The sequence below is a fragment of the Mastigoproctus giganteus genome, chromosome 4 (genome assembly GCF_048544385.1).
Source record: "Mastigoproctus giganteus isolate SK-2022 chromosome 4, ASM4854438v1, whole genome shotgun sequence".
NCBI lineage: Eukaryota > Metazoa > Arthropoda > Arachnida > Uropygi > Thelyphonidae > Mastigoproctus > Mastigoproctus giganteus.
In genome coordinates, this window is record NC_143578.1 from 205,007,751 (window position 1) to 205,027,151 (window position 19,401).

General features: G+C 36.2%; 1 protein-coding gene across 1 annotated transcript in view; it reads right to left on the bottom strand.

The window, feature by feature from the left end:
- LOC150087339 (uncharacterized) overlaps positions 1–19,401 on the bottom strand; it is a 353,008-nt gene that overhangs the window by 61,157 nt on the left and 272,450 nt on the right. The window contains exon 18 of the mRNA XM_090372447.1: positions 4,548–4,737. Coding sequence (XP_090228573.1) covers positions 4,548–4,737 — 190 coding nt within the window. The remainder of the gene's footprint in view (positions 1–4,547; positions 4,738–19,401) is intronic.

The window sequence follows — 19,401 nt, forward strand, 5'->3', positions numbered from 1 at the left end:
AGATTTGTGATGTAATCTTTGAACACGTTCAGCTGATGTAACTTTTGCCATCACAACTTAACTAAATGAAACACAATCACACTGCTCGACAAATGTGAAGTAGCTGAACAAAAATTACTTTAACAGATTGTTCAACTCTCGAAAACTAAAAACACGATTTGAAATCTAGTTATATATCCTTGTAGAGCTCTCAAAGGGCAACAATTTTGTTCCTTACTGTTTTTGTCTAACATTTATAGGTTTCAAGATATTGCAAAAACAAACTTGAATATGCTCGAATTTTTCAATACTCTCAAATTTGCATCACTATTACTCGGGAACCATAACAGCTACATCAAAACTATTTATAGATGCAAAAACTATGTTTCCTACTGAACAATTTTGTCACTTACTGTTTATGTCTATCAATCATAGTTTAGAAGTTATTGAGAGTGAAAGTAACGAAGGCACAACGGCAAATGACCAAATGTGAACTTTATATAATCAAATTAATATAATCAAATGTGAACTTTTTTTTTTCGAAAAAAAAAAATGATATTAAATTTTAAAATTTCAAATTTTTTCTTGCATATTCATCAACGGCATTATATACCTGACAAAATAAGTATAAATTGTTTATACTATTGTCTATTATTTTTGGAGATATAACAGCGGTTAGACGTGTCACTTTTCGTAACAGCCTGAGTGGCATAGGGTACCCCCAGCACAGATGTTATTCACGTCAAAAAAAAAAAAAAAAAAACATTTCACACATCCATTCCCTCTGAACGTTTGTCCAGTTCCTCCTTGAATTTATTTAAGCTATCAACTTCCATTAGTATCAGCAATAGTATCAATTATCCTGAACTGGTTACTGATAAGTTAAATGATTTTATAATAAAAAGGGACTAGGAGCAAAGTTATTACAATTAAAAGTGAATAAGATACCACAGAAACTATCTAATTATACTGAAGGAAGTAGCAAAAGATGTAAGCAAACTTTACGCTGTTATAATCAAAGAACATCCTTGGATTCAGGTGATATCCCTATAGACTGGAGATTTGCAAACATCTCTCCTATTCACAAAGGTAGCTCAAAGGATGAAATTGACAACTACAGACCTGCAGGTTTGATTTCAATGAAAGGGAAGATTATGGAGTCTTAAAGATGCAATTCACAATCATAAGCTCAGATATGGAATTGAAAGGAAATCAATACACTTTTTTTTCAGTCCCAAACGTGTCTGATCTAATCTAATCTAATCATTACCAGTAGAATAATTTTGACATTTAGATTTCAGAAAAGCTTTGGATACAGTCTCACATGAACAACTGTATAAATTGAAGCAATATGGCATTAAAGGAAAGTCACTAGCATGGTTAAAGGGATGGTTAAGAGGTAGGACACAGAGAGTAGTTATAAACGGCTGGTGCAGCATAAGCCTCAGGCTTCCTTGCACCCTATAGCTAATAATAATAATGGAATATGCAAAGTCTTGCATGAGGGTGGCTGTAAAAGATTTGGGAGTAACCATACAATCTGATATGACATTTTCTGAACAGTGTAGACAGGTTGCTGGTATAGCTTATGGGGTTATATCGATGATTCCAGCAAAGATGAGGAGGAAATTATCCCATAAGACAATGCATACAGGCTTGTCGATCCCATTTTAGGAAAAGATATAGAAAAGGTACAGAGTAGAGTGATAAGAATAGTGGTTAAGGGAACAAAGGGGTATTTTTCTCAGGAGAGAAAAGAAAGATACAGGATTTTGAAAGTAGGTATCTATAGGGTGAGCTGATCAAGGTGCTTAAATGTCTTTAAAGGTTAATGAACTCTTGTGGAAGTTGAAAGTTTATCTAAAACTAAGAGAGACTGCAAATATATTTGAAATAAACAGGTAAATGAAAGGAGGGAGGGCCACACTCTTTCTTTATTTATTTTTTTTAAATTTAAATTTGATTTATTTTATTTATATTTTGGCTGGAGCTACATAAGCTTGTTTTCATGAATCATTTTGTCAATACTAATAATAATATAAAATAAAGTTAAATGCCACGATACATTGCTTGACAAAATTAACAGAACAAAATGCTTTTCAAAAATATTTCATTGTGAACAGTATCACTGAAGGTGAATATTTGATATAATACGCATCCAGGCATGCAAATTCCAAGTGTCTAACAGAAATTGATCTTCACCTTACAGAGCCACACATTATGCAAATTATTAATGTCTATAAAAACAGGTTGTGATCACGTCACTTCATTGCTGTTTTTGTTTTCTCAGTGGGATAGCCACATCTCCAGTACTCAGAATGACAAGTCATTGTCATTTAGATGATTCTTTGAGTTGGTGGACCATTCAACAAATTTCCGCAGCTGGGAAGTTGCAGGCAGAGGTGGCACATTGGCTTAATGTGTAATGCAGTGTTGTCTCAGTACTAATGAAGCAGTTTAAAGAGACAGGAACCATTATAAGAAGAGCTGGTCAAGGTTGCCCGAGGACTACACCAGCCAGAACAGACTGCTATCTGGCTCTAACGTCAAGACAAACCCCTAACAATGCCCTGTCATCAACTGTCTTTTGAGGTTGCTGCAGGTGAAAATATTTCGAACTGTAAGAATGCTTAATTCAAGTGGACGCTGCAAGGAAGCCACTGGTTTGTATGTCTGTATTCCAATAACCTCAAACCACTGCAGAGCTCGTTGTAACTGGTGCCATGAACATGTGACTTGGTGCCCTAACAAATAGGATACAGTTCTGTTCTCTGACAAGTCCTGTTTTAGCCTACAAACAGATTCTAGAATTTATTTCAACTGGAGACGAGGAATGCAGTATCATCCCTCCAACTTACAGTGGAGATGCTGTTCTTGTGTGGGGCGGAATAATGATCAACAGCCACACCTCTCTGTGTTTTTAATAGGGGTACTGCAACTGTGCAGAGGTACCGAGATCAGCTCCTCGAACTCTACAACATTTTAGGAGTGCGATTGGCCCAGATTTTCTTTTCATGTATGACAAGACCATTGTAAATAGAGCTAAAGTGGTGGAAGAATATCTTAAAACTGAAGATATGCAATGATTTCCATGGCCAGCACGATCACCAGACTTAAATCCAATCAAACCTGTGTGGGACGCCCTTGGGCGTTGCATTGCATGCCATCAGCTAAGGTCTGTGCTGGTGGAAGGATGGGATTTATTGCCACAGAATCTTATAGACACCCTTATATTAAGCACAATTCACCAGTATAAGGCTGTTTAGTCATTGCAGGGGATCATACGGTATACTAATGTCATGTGACCATATTTTCGAGCATCTTTTATCGGCCCCTGTTATGCAACCTTTTTGGTAATTCTTATACAACCTCTATAAATGTCCCTTATACCTGCCCGTGAAATGGACCCTCTGGAACGTGTCAAATTATTTGTTCTATATATATCAAATTGATGATAAAGTTATTATTATATATTTAGGTAAAAATAAGAATAAAGTTGTTTTAAACATAAAACTTTGAATTTTCTTTTCAGAAAACCCAGTGTTCACACACACACACACACACATATATATATATATATATATATATATATATATATATATAGGAGTCGCAAACCTTTTTTGATTTTTGAAAGGGTCCATGGATCTCAGTAGTTTGAGAACCACTGATATATAGCATTCAGATTTGGAGATTTAATATATTTAATTTTTTTAAAATAGTTTTGTTATAAAGGAAAGATTAATATTTTTTATTAATACAGATTTTTCTTCATGATTAGCAACAACTTCAATGGAAAATGCCAAACTGAGATTGCCATCAAATTTTAAAGCTGTATGAAGCTAGCAAATATGCAACTAGAATATTAAAAACAATGCCAATTTTTAATACTGGCATTATATTAAAAAAGTTACACTTGAGGAGTTTAGCTTAATTTTTTTTAACTAATAAATAAAATTATGCTACCTATCTCTGCACCTGAATCTCACTTTTGTAATAAAATTGTATTTTAACAGTTCAATATATAGTATTGTGTAGAAAATTAAGGATTCATATGTTGTTTTGTTATTTGGTTTTTAGGAGCATTAGCAACTAAGGCCATATTGTTCCGGGGATATGCGGTGGTCATTCCCTGACCTTTCCGCATCCTCTGTATTTGGTGGTGACGGGCTCGAATCCCGGTCTAAATCAAGAAGCGTGTGCTACGCACTGCTGCTGCTCCTTCCCACCTGGCTACGGAGGCGCCCAAGGATTCATATATAGTTAGCAGTTAATAATTACTATTCATTAACTGAGCACATAATATATAATAAATGATACAGATCACGAGAAAGATAAGAAATAGTTTTTATTGGGTGCAAGTAGTACTATCATTTTATTCATATACTGATTAAAAAATAATTACTTTAACATGCAATTTATAGAAAAATTATATTATATTCACAGTTAAAATAAAGTTTCCTCTTTGGATTTTCCAACTAATCATTTGTACAAATGCTAAGTAGAAAATTTTGGTAGTTAATCACTTTGATTAAATCTAAAATAAAATTTAATCAATATCAGAAGGATACCTCATAGTTTCAAAATTAAGTCCATAATCATAACAAATCTTCTTTAAATCTGTAATACTATGGAGACATGAAACATACATTTTTTTTCTGGACTGATAACCTTTACATTTCTCACATGATGATTTTTTTATACCACTTACATTATTCTTCTTTAGTTTCACTGATTTATTTTTGTTGGGAGAGTTTTTATCTAAAAAATAAAAATGGAGTAATGTAAGACAATGTCATACTTCAAAAGCTTAAATGTCTTTAACCATCAAAACCAAGTTCCTCCCTAACTTGTCTAATTATTAAATAAAAATTATCATTGCAACCTATTCATATCAAGAAATATTACTGAGCATGATTTCATTAGTAGATCTGTATCAAAATACACCAAGGATGTATTTAAAATCATAATATATTATGGTTTGAAAATCGTTAAAAATAGTAAGTCTATTAGTAAAAGGAAAACCAGAATCTTTTCCACAAATTTTACAAAAAAAATTTAATAGTTATGGTATATAACCAACAGCGGGAAAAAGATTAGTAAAACGATGAATTGTTTTCCATAAATGTTATAAAAAAAAGTAGAAGATATATAATGGTTGGAATAAGCTTATTAATAAAACTATGAATCTTTTCCCAGAAATTTACAAATAGTTAGTAAACAAAAGAGCAACAAGGCTCAGTATGTCCCACGTTATTGATCAATTTTCAAAACGGGAGGAATTACTTCCATATATGCATGTGGGACGTTTCTTCACTAACACACTCCTTGAATTTAAACAAATATTAAAATAATGAAATGAATTCTACCCTTTGAGGCAAACGATTAGCAATCCAATGTACACGGCATCAGTTATCCGAGAGCTCTAAACCCATCACCAAAATACATCAACACTCCATTGAACGATGAGTGGAAGGCATTGTGTCTATAAATTAAAAATAAATACAAATGACTTCCAAAAATTCTAAAATCAGATTTACCACAACCGAGTAAATCTGATCGGTCAAGAAAAATGCATCACGGAAGTGATATCATCCACGGCTTCCGTCAGAGGCACTTCCCACACTACAGTGTGCCGATCACTCACTAGTAGTGTGATTTGAGCACGTGGTGCATTTTTCGCAAATTTACAAAATTCAAACGGCATTCATTTGAATTTCATCAAACAGCATTAGAAGGGGAAAAAAAAAAAAAAGCCTGTGTACCTTGTACGCCCGAAAGATGTTTTATTTTATGTGAAAACATCCTTGGCTTGGAAGAGGTTGGCGAAATCCAAGCTAATCGCCCATTTGATTGTAGCCATTTGCTGAATAGGATGATTGAAAAAATACAAATATTTGTCACATGATTGGAACAATACATATATCTGTCAACAATTTCTTTTTATGTCTTGCATTTTCGTTACATTCTATTGTTAGGTGCCGCTATAGAAGTTTTCACATCTCAAAAGCGATTGTTGATCAAAAATTTCACATTTTTGATCAACAATCGCTTGCCAAGGGAGACTGATGATGATCATTGCATAAATATGCATATAAAACACGGGAAAATACACAAGTCCAGCAATTTGATGGGGTTACTAAGAAATCAAGTGATTAAAGTGTGGCTTCATTCAACAAAGCACTCTATTGATTGTATAAAATCATGATAGATCAGTCATTCTTTGATGACCGTCCCATGGAAATTAATTTGGCTAAAGACGACATAAGCAAAGCGGTTCCAATCGTGGAAAGTCTCACTGCCAACATCAAACGTTGTGGAGCGACAATAAATATCTTAGAATTGTCCCAGGAGAAACTACAGTAACAATGAGTTTACTGTTTTATGAGTAAGCAGAGGACTGTCCTTTCCCACCATTTATCTTGGACAATTCAGAACGTTCAGAGAGAATTTACACGTGACTCTGTTCATGACAGCAACAAGCGAGCTCAGACGATCTCATCTCCTATAAATCATCTCCTTTACATAGCAACGAAGATAATGAGATTGAGAACGAGAGATTTTGACCATGGTTTTCAAATATATAGGTAAAGATACTAAACTGACCCGTGAGCAAGTTCAATCCAAAGAATACACTAACAGCTGCATCAAAAGCAATTTGGCCTTCCTAAGAACAATTCCAAACTCGACCTACTACTGGGCTCAACATAAGCGCGATCTATTTGCTATGATTAAACAGCTCAGTAAATGCTCTTGATGCTTGACCTACAATGCTCTTGAAATAGGCTAGCCTTGCTTGCATCAGCTAATGTACAAGTTACAGAATAATGGCCATGATATTAGATCAGAATGAGCAAGAACACGATAAGATCTTGTTCATTCTGATCTAATTTAGCTCAGTTACTGATTTTGGTTAACACAGAGACGAATGCGACGTCTGATTGGTGCATAACTCGATCGAGCTCATAGTATTTGAGGCTGCACCAGAGAGTGGTGCCAGCGAACTGCTTGAACTGGAGACAGCTGGTGTAAGTCCCTGATTAGGAACATGTCCTACCCACCAGAGCTCATTTCAACATCTCTGGTTATCTGTTTTAGCCTCTTTGCAATAACAGTTCGACACTGATCATACTGACTTCGCCGATTATTAGCACTCTGGCATATTTAAACAGCAATCTGTATCACTGTGCTACTTCCACCGACAGAAGTAGATTTCTTGAAGTGGATATCTTGAGGGTCGTGTGTAGTATTTCCATATATCACAAGAGCAGCCTTACCAGTTGAAGCGCATGTAATATAGGCATTACAATACCCATCTGTATTGCTGAAGTGGTTGTATATTTCCATGAAGAGGTGAATCACAAATGTTTTGCTGCAACCAGCTCAACGAGTCAATATCTGAATCGGTTAGCGATTAGGAGATAACAGACTCCAAATTACATGCACGAGCAGAATCTTTTGCTGTCATTGGCCATTCTCGTTAAGTTACAAAATTCCTCATTAGTCATTAAGTTTTCGTATTTCTTTGTAATTGCACCAAGTCAGCTGAGTTGTAGATCCTCATTCATCTTGCTGTCTAGATGATTGTAAAAGTCTTGAAAGGGGTCTTCTCGCAGTTGCATAATAAGGCTATGAAGTCATTAATGCATGCTTCGTCAGGGTCATCATTATCTTGACACATTATCTTATAAATTTCCATTGTTTTGCAAATATTCAAGTCCAGCAAAACAAAATAATTCCGCCAAGTACAACCATGGAATCCTCAGTGCTGCAGAGGAGAAAGTGGAATCAGTCACATAAGACGTCTATGGGTTGCACAAACAGACCATGAAGCACAGGAACCATATATCGTTGACTTCATTCATTTCATTTTGCTACCGTACTCAATTCAAGGTGCAGCACTGTTAAAAAAAAATTACCTAAAATACCCATTATCATAAGTGGCAATTTCAATGTTAACTTCGAATTGGAAGAAACTAAACCGTTATTAAAGTTTCTGAAAGAAACATTCAATCTAATTCTAAACACTAATCCTTCAATTTTAACTACAAGATTGGGTACCTCAATCGACACCGTTTACCAGAGACATTTAGATACATTGCAATCACAAGTATAAGTCTCTTACTTCAGTTATCATAAATCCATTGCACCTTGTCATCCACCTGAAATTATGGAAATTTGTAAATGATCAATAAAATATTTACAATACAAAAGCTATTTTATTTCGTAAGCAATATATAGAAATCAAAATACCTAAAGAAACACGAAGAATGTTTCATATAAAACCATCTACTGCATGTGCTCGGCACACACACACACACCACTTTTTTTTTTTTCTGGCTGATTCTGTATAAACTTGCTTCCTTGCATGTACTAATGCTAAGGGTGTATAAAGCACAATACAGTATGTAAAAAAGCATTCCAAAAGAGCCTTTAGGTGAACAGAGATGTAAGATAAGAAATTAGCATAAGGATTTAGAATAAAAGTATGCAGTATAAAAGTATTCAAAGTGAGCAATGAGGCCAAAATAACATATAAAGGCTAAGATAGCCTGAATTGATTTAATCTGTTAACCCTATAAATAAACAAATAAATATTAATAAAACAAAAATATAGAAGTAAAATAATGATGATTAGGAAAATTACTGATAACAGGATACACTGAATGGTATGTTGACGAGGGCTAGTAACATTCATTACATCCAATCATTAGCAAAACCTATCTGTTACAGGACAAACAAAGATTAATTTTGAAACCATTAGCTTAACACTGGCATTTCAAAAAGAATTCACAGCAATATCATTATTTCGCAGAGCTTTAGATTGCTAAAAATATGTAATAACATCAATAATATTATAGAATCATTAAGAGACTTAAGAGCTGATTAAGCTGAGTCTTAATCATCTGATTAAGAATGGCCTTCCATCTAAATTTATCTCTGAACATCTCAACAAAGCATTTATTATTGCAGTTAATAAATGGCACAATAATATAAATTAATTAATATATATTAAAATAAGAAGTTTATAATAATATAAACTTTTTATTTTAATTTTTTCTACGTTCAAAATTTGGACATCTTTTGACAGTATCAGGACTTAACTGCCTATTGAACTGCCATGATTCCTACTAAAAGGAGAGGCAGTCATGCTCCCTTTATTAGAAGCTATTTTTCTTTGCCTTTTACTTTCTGATTGTTAACTCTAAATTTTATACAAGTTCTATTAGAGTAATTTGAGGAAAATCGAGGTTCCATTGCTATCCTTACTCTTACTTCCTTTTTCCTTAATTCAGCATAAGCCTTCTTTTTCACTGCTTAATTATTTAAATATTTTCTTTTTCACTGGTAAATAGCTCAAATACTTCTCATCCCACTTGTAATTTTTGGTTGGCTCTCAGTTTCTGCACTATTTGCTTCACTGCTATCTGTCGGGCTAGCTATTATTCTGCCAGTATGCTGCTAAATCCAGGTGCTCACATCTGGTGAATATGGGCTTGATATCATCATTCTTTTCTTTCTTGGTGATTCCCTTCTATTTCTGACTCTTGTTTCTCTCTCTCTCTCAGGGTAATTCAAAAAATTTTTTTGGCTGGTGCAGCATAAGCCTCAGGCTTCCTTGCACCATATAGCTAATAATAATAATAAATTTGAATAAACAGGCAATCCCCATATAACATGGTACTTCTACAACACAGTTTTGCTCTAACACGATTGATAAATTGCTGCAATTCTCACACAACACAGTACTTATATACACAGAAAATTGCGGCAAACATTGCATACCACAATATTGTTGAGTTTTTGTATGGAGAAAACTCTGCTATTATGTTGGATGTAATTTTTAAACATTTCCCAAGAATCCAAGGCTACCCGGAGTCTATGGCAGCTTTGGACGGGGTGAATGCAGCGCAGATGGGGAAAGAATCCTGGAGATGGCTATGGCTCATGGATTGTGGATAGCTTATGCCCAGTAAAAGAAGAGAAGAAGAGAGAGAGAGAGCAACATCTTATTACATACCATAGTGGTGGGAATAGTACTCAGGTTGACTCAAATCACCTGCCAACTTTTTCCATGGGGAGAGTGCCATTGATGTTACTCTTGCCACAAATTCAATAGACTACAAAATTACAGACTAGTGTCTTCAAAAAGGCCTCTAAGGTTGGGAGAGTACATATCCAGAATATAAAACAAATTCTTATTGTTTGTGGGGGAGACAGGACGGTGATTAAAAGACTGTCTGGGGGAGCACATGCGAGCTATACAGACCGCATAGTTCAATAAGTCCGCCATTGCTGAGCATTACTGGGAGAAACATCATCAGGTCTCCCCCTGTGAATGCTGTCATCCTTGACAGGGCGCATAGGTTCTGGGACCGTAAGTGGCTGGAGAGTTTGTGGATAGGCTCGTCTGAGAACAATAGTATGAATAGGGATAGGGATGTTCGATTTCACCCCCTGCTGGAAGCCATGGTCCTGGCAAAAGACGAGCGTTTTATATTTCCACGCTCCCGAGCCGCTTCTGGTTCTGGTTCACATGGAAGAAATATTGAGTATGCGCCTGGTCAGCCACGTGTGCTGTGAGCCTGTTACTTAAGGATGTGTTGCTTAAACATCATTGTTGTTGAGAAAGGAGGCGGAAGCCCCCGAAAGCTTCAGTCAATGTTTTATCGCAAATTTTATTTTGTAAATCAGTTTTTTGCATATATTATTTTACAGTGTAGTATCGTTTGGTACATTCAGTATTAAACCACTATAGTTAAACGGTTGGTGTATTTGTTTTAAATTCTGGATACAGACTAGTGTGTCCAGCCAGCCTGGACCACATCAGATCATACAGCTATCACCTTTAAGCTCAACAGGCAGGTATAAACAGGCCAACAATCTTTATTAGATATCAAAAGGTTGAATATAAAAAAAGCAAACCGGCAGATCTTTACAGAACTCACAGCAGCTGAGCTGCAAAAACAGGAAAATGAATGGTTTAGATCGAACAACAACGGTAGCCCGGACGAGAAAGCACTCACTATGACAAACATCCTAACAAAAACATCAAACCTGTCTATCCCATGGAAAAATCTGAGGAAGCAGGCAGTGCCCTGGTGGTGCCCTGAACTGATTATACTCAGGAGAAGGATGCACCAGGCGAGGAGAAATTTTCAAAGAGCCAAAACATCTTGGCCACAAAATGAAGGATGCACTGGGAGATTCTTATAGAATCTCTCAGGAATCAGTATACAGCCCTCATAAGAGACAAGAAAAAGGAATGCTGGAGGCACTTGGTAGGAACTACTGGAAACAATGACCCTTGAGGAGTTGTCTACAGAATGGTGACCAACAAGCTGCCAAGAGGAGATGTCTTAGAAACTACTGTCAAACCAAATGGAATCCCAACCCTATGTTGGGTGGATTCTGCAAATAACATCCTAGACAGTATTGTTAAGACTGAAACTGGGGATCATTCCCCCACCCAGCTAGACATTATAAAAGAAAACACAGAATACGACAATGCCAATATTGAACCTCTGTTTACTATACAAAACTTAGAAATAGCACTATCTAAAACCAAAAACAATAAATGCCCAGGTTTTGACCTGGGCATTTATTGTTTATCAAAAAATTAGCGGAAACAGCACCAGACAAATTAATAGCACTATATAATAACTGTATGGAAGGTATATTCCCAAAAATATGGAAAAAAGCCGTGTTAAGATTATTTCTAAAAAATCCCGAGAAACCCCCTACTGATCCCAAACCATATAGACAATAGCCTTACTCCCTATACTAGGGGAAAATATAAGAAAAACTAATACATAGCACATTAGCTCAATGCTACACAGAAGCAAGTTTATATTCCAATATGGTTTTAAGCAGGGCAACTCTACGGAGGATGCCATACAACATATACTGACAACAGTTAAAAACTCAGAGGAGAAATACATGCTGGCAATCTCTACTGACTCACTCTGGTGGCCTACTGTTCTTAGGAGACTCTACCAGGCAAACCCACAAAAACCTCTATAAGGTAATGCACAACTACCTTACAGACAGAAGTGTACAGTAAGCACAAGGTTCCAGGAATTGACATGCACTCTGAATAAAGGTTTCAAACTGCATGGTTCAAACCTTGGCCCTTTCTTCTGGAACACTGTTCCGGATGAATTTTTGGCCTTGGATCTGGGCCCTGTGGAAAGCCTGGCCTTTGCAGATGATATGATTTTCCTTGTTAAAGGTAACATGCGAGTGGTTGTATAGCAAAGATCAAATGCTGCCCTCTTGCAGCTGCAGGAGTGGGCACAAATGCACATGCTCAACATATTGCCTGACAAAACCAAATACTTCTAAAAGGCAATTTGGATATAAGATGTCCACAAATCAAAATTAACACAACCACTATAAAAATAGTAACAGAACTAAAATATCTTGGAATAAGTAGTCTTCGATTCAAAATTAGGCATGTATGATTGCCAGGATCAGTTGAGCAGACTGGGCGTTCAAAAGAAAGACCCTAGCAATCATATACCTTGCAATGTTTCTACCTTTTATCACCCATGGAGCCAGTGTGTGGTTCACCTGCTTGGCCATAGTAAGAAACAGGAATAAATTAGAATCAATACAAAGGACAATACTTCTCACTATTACCAGAGTGTCACACAATTAGCACACCTGTTCTACAGCTCCTGGCCAGAGCTCTCCCACTTTACCTGGAAGTAGCCAAAAGAGAATCGTATTATTATAGATTTAAAAAGGTCACACCCACAGATTTTCTGGCGATAGCCAACACTATCAGAGTTGAAAGAAAGAGAATAACCACAAAGTTCAATGAGCTATGGCAAACAAATTGGGAGCAGGAAACCAGAGGTCCGGTTTCTGTTACGGGTGGCAATGGTTAGCCCAAAGCTGCCTAAGTGGTATGCCCCTGGACTTTTCACATTTATATTGATAGGCCATGGCTTCCTAAAGGCGAAACTAACCTCCTTGGGACTGACTGATGACCCCAACTGCACCTGTGGTGAGAGTGAAGACTGGATACACATTCTATATGAATGTATAATTTATGACATATGCCAGAACACAGCTAATAGCACAGATTGGCCCCTTCCCAGGGGAGAAGAACATCTATTCATCACAGAAGAGGAAACTTATAAAGCCTTTGCAACCTTCACACAGAAAGCATTCAAAATGCACAGAAATATCCAAAGAAGAGCAATTAAGCCCCCCCCAAGCAATTAAACAATAATCAATAGTTAAACTATCCATCTCCTGCCACGCCTGTCAGGACAGCAGTACTCTGCACCCTGACAGAAACCTGATGTGACAAAACTGGATTGACCTGAGTATCCCCCAGAATACCCTGCCACGTGTAGGAACCTGGGGCCTCACACCAAATACCCATGTAAGGGAGAGGAGATGTACAGGCAGCCATGGGATGCAATGTAGAATGAGAGATGGAATGAATGGGCCGGGCATTGGTTGAAAGAGCAATGTGAGCAAGTGACTGAGCGCGAGGGAAAGAGAGAGTGAATGAGTGTTATGGTGAATGGGAATGACTGAAAGAGCAAATGTAATCGGCTGAAAGAATACAAAGTTAATAAAAACCAAGATTACTTTATATATACTAACAACACAAACACTATCACTGCATTTCTCCCCTGCCCTGAAAAAACAGCTAGGCCTGCACCACAACTGAAGAATAACAGTAAGTTGAGGTGCCCAGAGAGTGCAGTGCAGAAAGCAAGAGGCGAACAAATGAAATGAAAGCCAGCTGTTGTTTTGTTTTTAGGAGCATTAGCAACTAAGGCCATATTGCTCCGGGATAAGTGGTGGTCATTCCCCGACCTTTCCGCTGTTGTTGTTGTTGTTGTTGTTGTTATTTGGTTTTTAGGAGCATTAGCAACTAAGGCCATATTGCTCCGCCGACCTTTCCGCATCCTCCATATTTGGTGGTGACGGGCATGAAAGCTAGAAGAATGAACGAGAGTACAAGTGTGTGAGAGGAACAACACAAACCATAAATGCACGCATAAGTCCACACTAATCCTAGTTTTAATCTTTTATATCCTTACTTATTTAGCTTATTATTAAACATTAGTATTTAACTTTACACTACACACCACTGCATCCCCCTGATGTGTGCGAAAAATATATATACACTGGTGTTCAAAGAAAGTGCATCACCCCCTTAAAATTGTAATTGTCGTCCGAATAACCTAAGTATATGGCAATATTTCTTAAAGATTGTATCAGATAAGATTGACATGCATAGGTGATGATGTAATATTGCATCAGCTGTTACTTTCAGCTATATAAGCACACTCTGCACGAGTTGCAGTCATGCTTTGCTTGTGTCACGATGGCGAGTTACATGCAGTTGACACCACGAAGAAAGTTGTTGCTTTGCGTGAGGAAGGATGTTCTTCCCGTCATATTGCTTATACAGTGTCTTGTAATCAGTTGACAGTGAGTAGATTTCTTTCCAAACTCAAGAATACTGGTTTGGCTGATAGGAAAAAAAGAAACTGGATGCAAACGAGTCTCTATGCCAAAACAGAATCGCATTTTGAAGCGCTTATGCCTTAAAAACCATAAAGCTTCTTCATCTGAGCAGAAAAGAGAATGGGAAGAATATACAGGAGTGGTATCAAGTGCAGTAACAGTCAGAAGCTCCTTCTTTAAAAATGGACTTGTAGCCCGTTGTCCTAAGAAGAAGCCCCTTCTCACACAAAATACGAAAAATACCCGATTAATTTGGTGTAAGGAGCATGTCATGTTCATGTTAGTTAGTTTTTAGGAGCATTAGCAACTAAGGCCATATTGCTCCATAGGAGCATGTCAAATGAACCCCTGAGCAGTGGAAGTCAGTTATTTTCTCGGAGGAGAAGAAATGCAACCTGCATGGTTCTGATGGGAGACAAACAATTCGCCGTAGACGTGATGAAGAATACCATCCAGACTGTATGGTGTCTACAGTGAAATTCCCTACCAGCCAAATGATATGGGGGAACATTTCGTATCGCGGAGTAGGTCACCTGCAGTTTATAAAAGGTTCGGTAAATGCCAATGGATACCTGGCTATATTGGAAGGCAAATTGCTGCCAACCATTAGAGACCATTTCAACCTGCCAAGTAACTGCATCTTTCAGGATGACTCTTCTCCTTGTCATCAGGCAAAAAGTTTAAGTAAGTTACTTTAGCTTCATTTCTGCATTAGAGGCTCCACATTAATGTGTTTACATTTGTTACAGGTGAAAAAATGGTTGGAAGAACGGTCCATTACAACTCCTAGCTAGCCAGGAAACAGCTCGGACCTGAATCCTATAGAGAACTGTTGTCATCGTGTGGAATCTGCAGTTGCCAGAAAGAAATCAAAGACCGTTTGTGAACTTCAGGAAGCTATAATTTGTGTTTGGAACTGCGAACTATCAGTTGATTATCTTCAGAAATTGTCGGTGTGCTGCTGTCATCAGGGCCAGAGTGGTTCAACTAAATATTAGTTTGCTCCTGGTGAACTTTTCATTTTGTTTTCCATTTAAAATGATAAACTGAAGCAAATTGAGGACTTCTGATAACATTTCAGCCGTGGTGTGTGTTTACCAAAACTGTTGTATAAAGGTTGCAAATGCTCATTTTAGAATATTTTGAGAGTACCTGTCAAATATTACTTAGCTTTGCCTTAACTATTAATAAATATCTTTTGTTTATATTTCTATTTGTGATGCTAGTCATTAATGTAACATACCATTGCGAAAAAGGGTTAGAAATGTGAAAATCCTAGGTGATGTGCTTTCTTTGAACACCAGTGTGTGTTGTTATTGTTATTTGGTTTTTAGGAGCATTAGCAACTAAGGCCATATTGCTCTTGGGATATGCGGTGGTCATTCCCTGACCTTTCCACATCCTCCATATTTGGTGGTCATGGGCCTCGAACCCCAGTCTAATCAAGAAGCATGTGCTACGCACTGTTGCTCTTGCCCATCTGGCTACGGAGGTGCCCAGTGTATGTGCATGCGCACACCCCCCCCCCTCGATTTATGCGGTTTTTTTTTATTGTGCTGTTTCGCTATTGCGTGGTCAGGTATTTACTACCAAAATTTTAGACTGCACAGCGAGTTTCGCTACCTGCGCGATTTTTGTTTACAAAGCTTCAAAAATAGGAATGAAGAGTAGATTTTGAAAATTTATTTATGGTTTTTATATGATTGAAGGAGAAATACACTTATCCATAATGATGCAGAATCCAACCTAATTCCAGCTGTCGGTATTATTGCAAATGCAATAAGATTGAGTTTACTACCCATTTATAATTAGATTGCACTAACAGAAAAGCCCAATAAACCGGATAAGTGCAAATTGTTTTTATTGTTTTATTGTTGTTACCTCCAGAAATGTGCTTTAGAAAAATATCACAAAGGCGTTCAAAACTGATTCTTATAACCAAAATATAGCAATAAACGGTGGTGTGTTTGTCTGGTTATTTTTGAAACAACTTCCTTATTCGGGAACCCTCTTCATCAGTTATCCTATGTTAGCTGTTCAGATAGAATATTTTTCTGGTTTGAAAAACGTAGTGTTTTAATTGGTAACCATTAATTTTGCTGATTCAACAAAAAAAAAAAAAAATTTTTAAATTAAGAGGAAAAATTAAAAATCGCTAAGGAGTTAGAAAATGGCAAAAAGGTTGTGACATTGGCCAAGAAATACAGCATAAATGAACCTAGCATCCGACGAATTAGGGAAAATGCTCAAAAAATTAAAAGTTTGGTTATATGTTCCACATGATTGGCTGCAAAAAGTACTACAAAAGTGAGAAATCCGTTAAAAGAGAAAACTGAAAAATTGCTTTCTTTCTGGATAAAAGATCTTAATCAGAGGAGAGTTCAGATATCTCTTATTTCAGATGTTATTCGTGCCAAAGCTCTGCAAATTTTTAATCGCTTACAAGAACAAGAAGCCGATCCATCCAATGCAGACACGTCTTTCAGGCCAGTAAGGGTTGGTTTGAAAATTTTAAAAAACATCAAAGTCGTCACAATCTAAAATTAATGGGTGAAGAGCAGCCAGTGCAGATATGGAAGCTGTTTCTTTGTATCCGAAAACTTTCAAGGATGTTATTGCAACTAAGGGCTATCTAGCAAGTCAAGTGTTTAATGCTGATGAGACTGGCTTATTTTGGAAGCGTACAAACAGTTCATATGCCAAGCCAAACATTCATTTCAAGAGAAGAGAAAACTGCCCCAGGTTTCAAAGATGCAAAAGATAGGTTAACACTTTTGTTATGTGGCAAAGCTGAGGGTGACTTTAAGTGTAAACTGCTGCTAATTTATACGTCACAAAATTCTCGTGCTTTTAAAGGAATATCAAAAAGCTCCTTACCAAAAAGTTAATTTGAAATCGAGCAAAAAAGCCTGGATGACAGCTAAAATCTTTGAGGATTGGTTTTTAAATTGCTTTTGCATCGAAACAAAGATATTGCCTGAAGAAGAACATAGCATTCAAAATCTTGTTCATTCTTGACAATGCACCCAGTCATCCTGCACCCAAATGTGAAAGTTATCTTTCTTCCAGAAAATACAAGTTCGTTAATTCAGTCGATGGACCAAGGTGTTACAGCTTCCTTTAAACTTTACCTTTTTTACAATTGGTAGAAGCTACTGATGGAATAGGCAGTCTTTCAATTTGAGATTATTGGCAGAATTATAACATTCTTGATGCTGTAAAAAATATTGAATTTGCGTGGGGTGAAGAGCAGATTCAACAATGTTCAGAATTCAACAATGAATGCAGTGTGGAAAAAGCTGTGGTCACAAAGCTGCACTAAAGAAGCACAGTGCAAAAGGTTGGAGAAAGTTGAGATTGTGAGAATTGGCAAAATGATTAGCAGAGAAGGATTTGAAGAACTGGAACAAGCAGATATTACACAAGTCCTTGAATCTCATAGAGAACAATTATCAGTGGACGATATATTTTTTGCAATGTGAAGAAGATGACAATAATGATAAAAAGGAAGAAGATGAACACAAAAATTTGACTGCGAAGAGACTAGCTGAGTTTTTAAAACTTGCAAATCAGCTTAGCCAAGAAGCTCTGGACATGGATCCTAATTTTGAGAGGAGTCTAAATTTTTGCAGAACTTTATCATTAGCTTTAGTTCCTTATAAATAAATTTATAGAGAAAAACAGCATGCTTCTAAGCAAAATTTTAACAAATTTTTTTTTTTCAAAAAGTGCCGGATACTGTTGCAAGCTTATCACAGGAAAACAGTGACGAAGCAATGAATTTAGATTAAAAATCTAGAGATAAGTATCAGCAAGATTAATTTTATGGACATGTTTCTAATTTTTTTCTTTTTTTCTTACCGAATGAAGACAATTTTTTTCAATTTAATTTTTTCCGCACTTTTTTTTTTTTGTGTACAGGTACAGAACCGTCATTATATCATATAAACTATGTTCCGCAGTATATTGTAACTGCGCTACGTTCTAGAATTTTTAAGGTTCATATAGAAGAGATTAAATATTACTCTTATCTCAGGTTTTTGTACCTTCCAAACAGTAGGCATCCAAATAAACGGTTCCATAGTATATTACAAATATGCTATTGCTTAACACTGATGGAATAAACTTCCATGATTTAAAACATTCAAATAAGTATAATGCTATTCTTTCTTTTTATTTACAGCATTACTTGACAGGTGATATTTTGGTATGTGAAAAAACATATGTTAACTCAATTCAAGGATATAATTAAAGTTTCAAGAGAACTAAAATCATTAAAAAAATAATCAAAGGGTCCCTTATTTTATTATAGAATCTTTTAGTAATAAAGGAAATGATGGAATAAGCAATTCTCATTACATTATTCAACTTTTCTTTAATGGAATGTATTAGGCTAAATTTTATTTGCTAAATCTAATTGTCTGTTAATGTTAAACTTGAAAGAAATATATACAGTTGGTGAAGTTTCTAGAATGTAAAGAAAAAGTTATACTGACATAAGTGTTAATACCATATTTTGTTGCAATTGTGTAGTAAAAATAGCTTGAATTTTCTGTGTCACAGAGTGGCAGCAGAAACTCAAAATGAAGCTTATTTATAGACTGAAGAGGTTTCAAGTGCCTTCTCTGATATTTAGATGACTTCCTGTCAAGGCCAGAGGCATGCAAAGGGGGCCATTTATGTTTCTTACATTGTTATAACTTAGTTATCAAAATAAAGGGGATGAGGTGGTCTAAAACTAACCACGCACCTGATGATACTGAATGGTACAGTATTAAGCAAGATCACACTAAAGAAAAATTTCTCATCTTGGATATGAGTTTCACTCATACACTAGAAAATTTCTTTAATGTATTTATCATAAATACATCACTGAAGCATTTTGCTATCACTGATTACAGCGATAGTAAAAATGCTTCATGAAGTTAT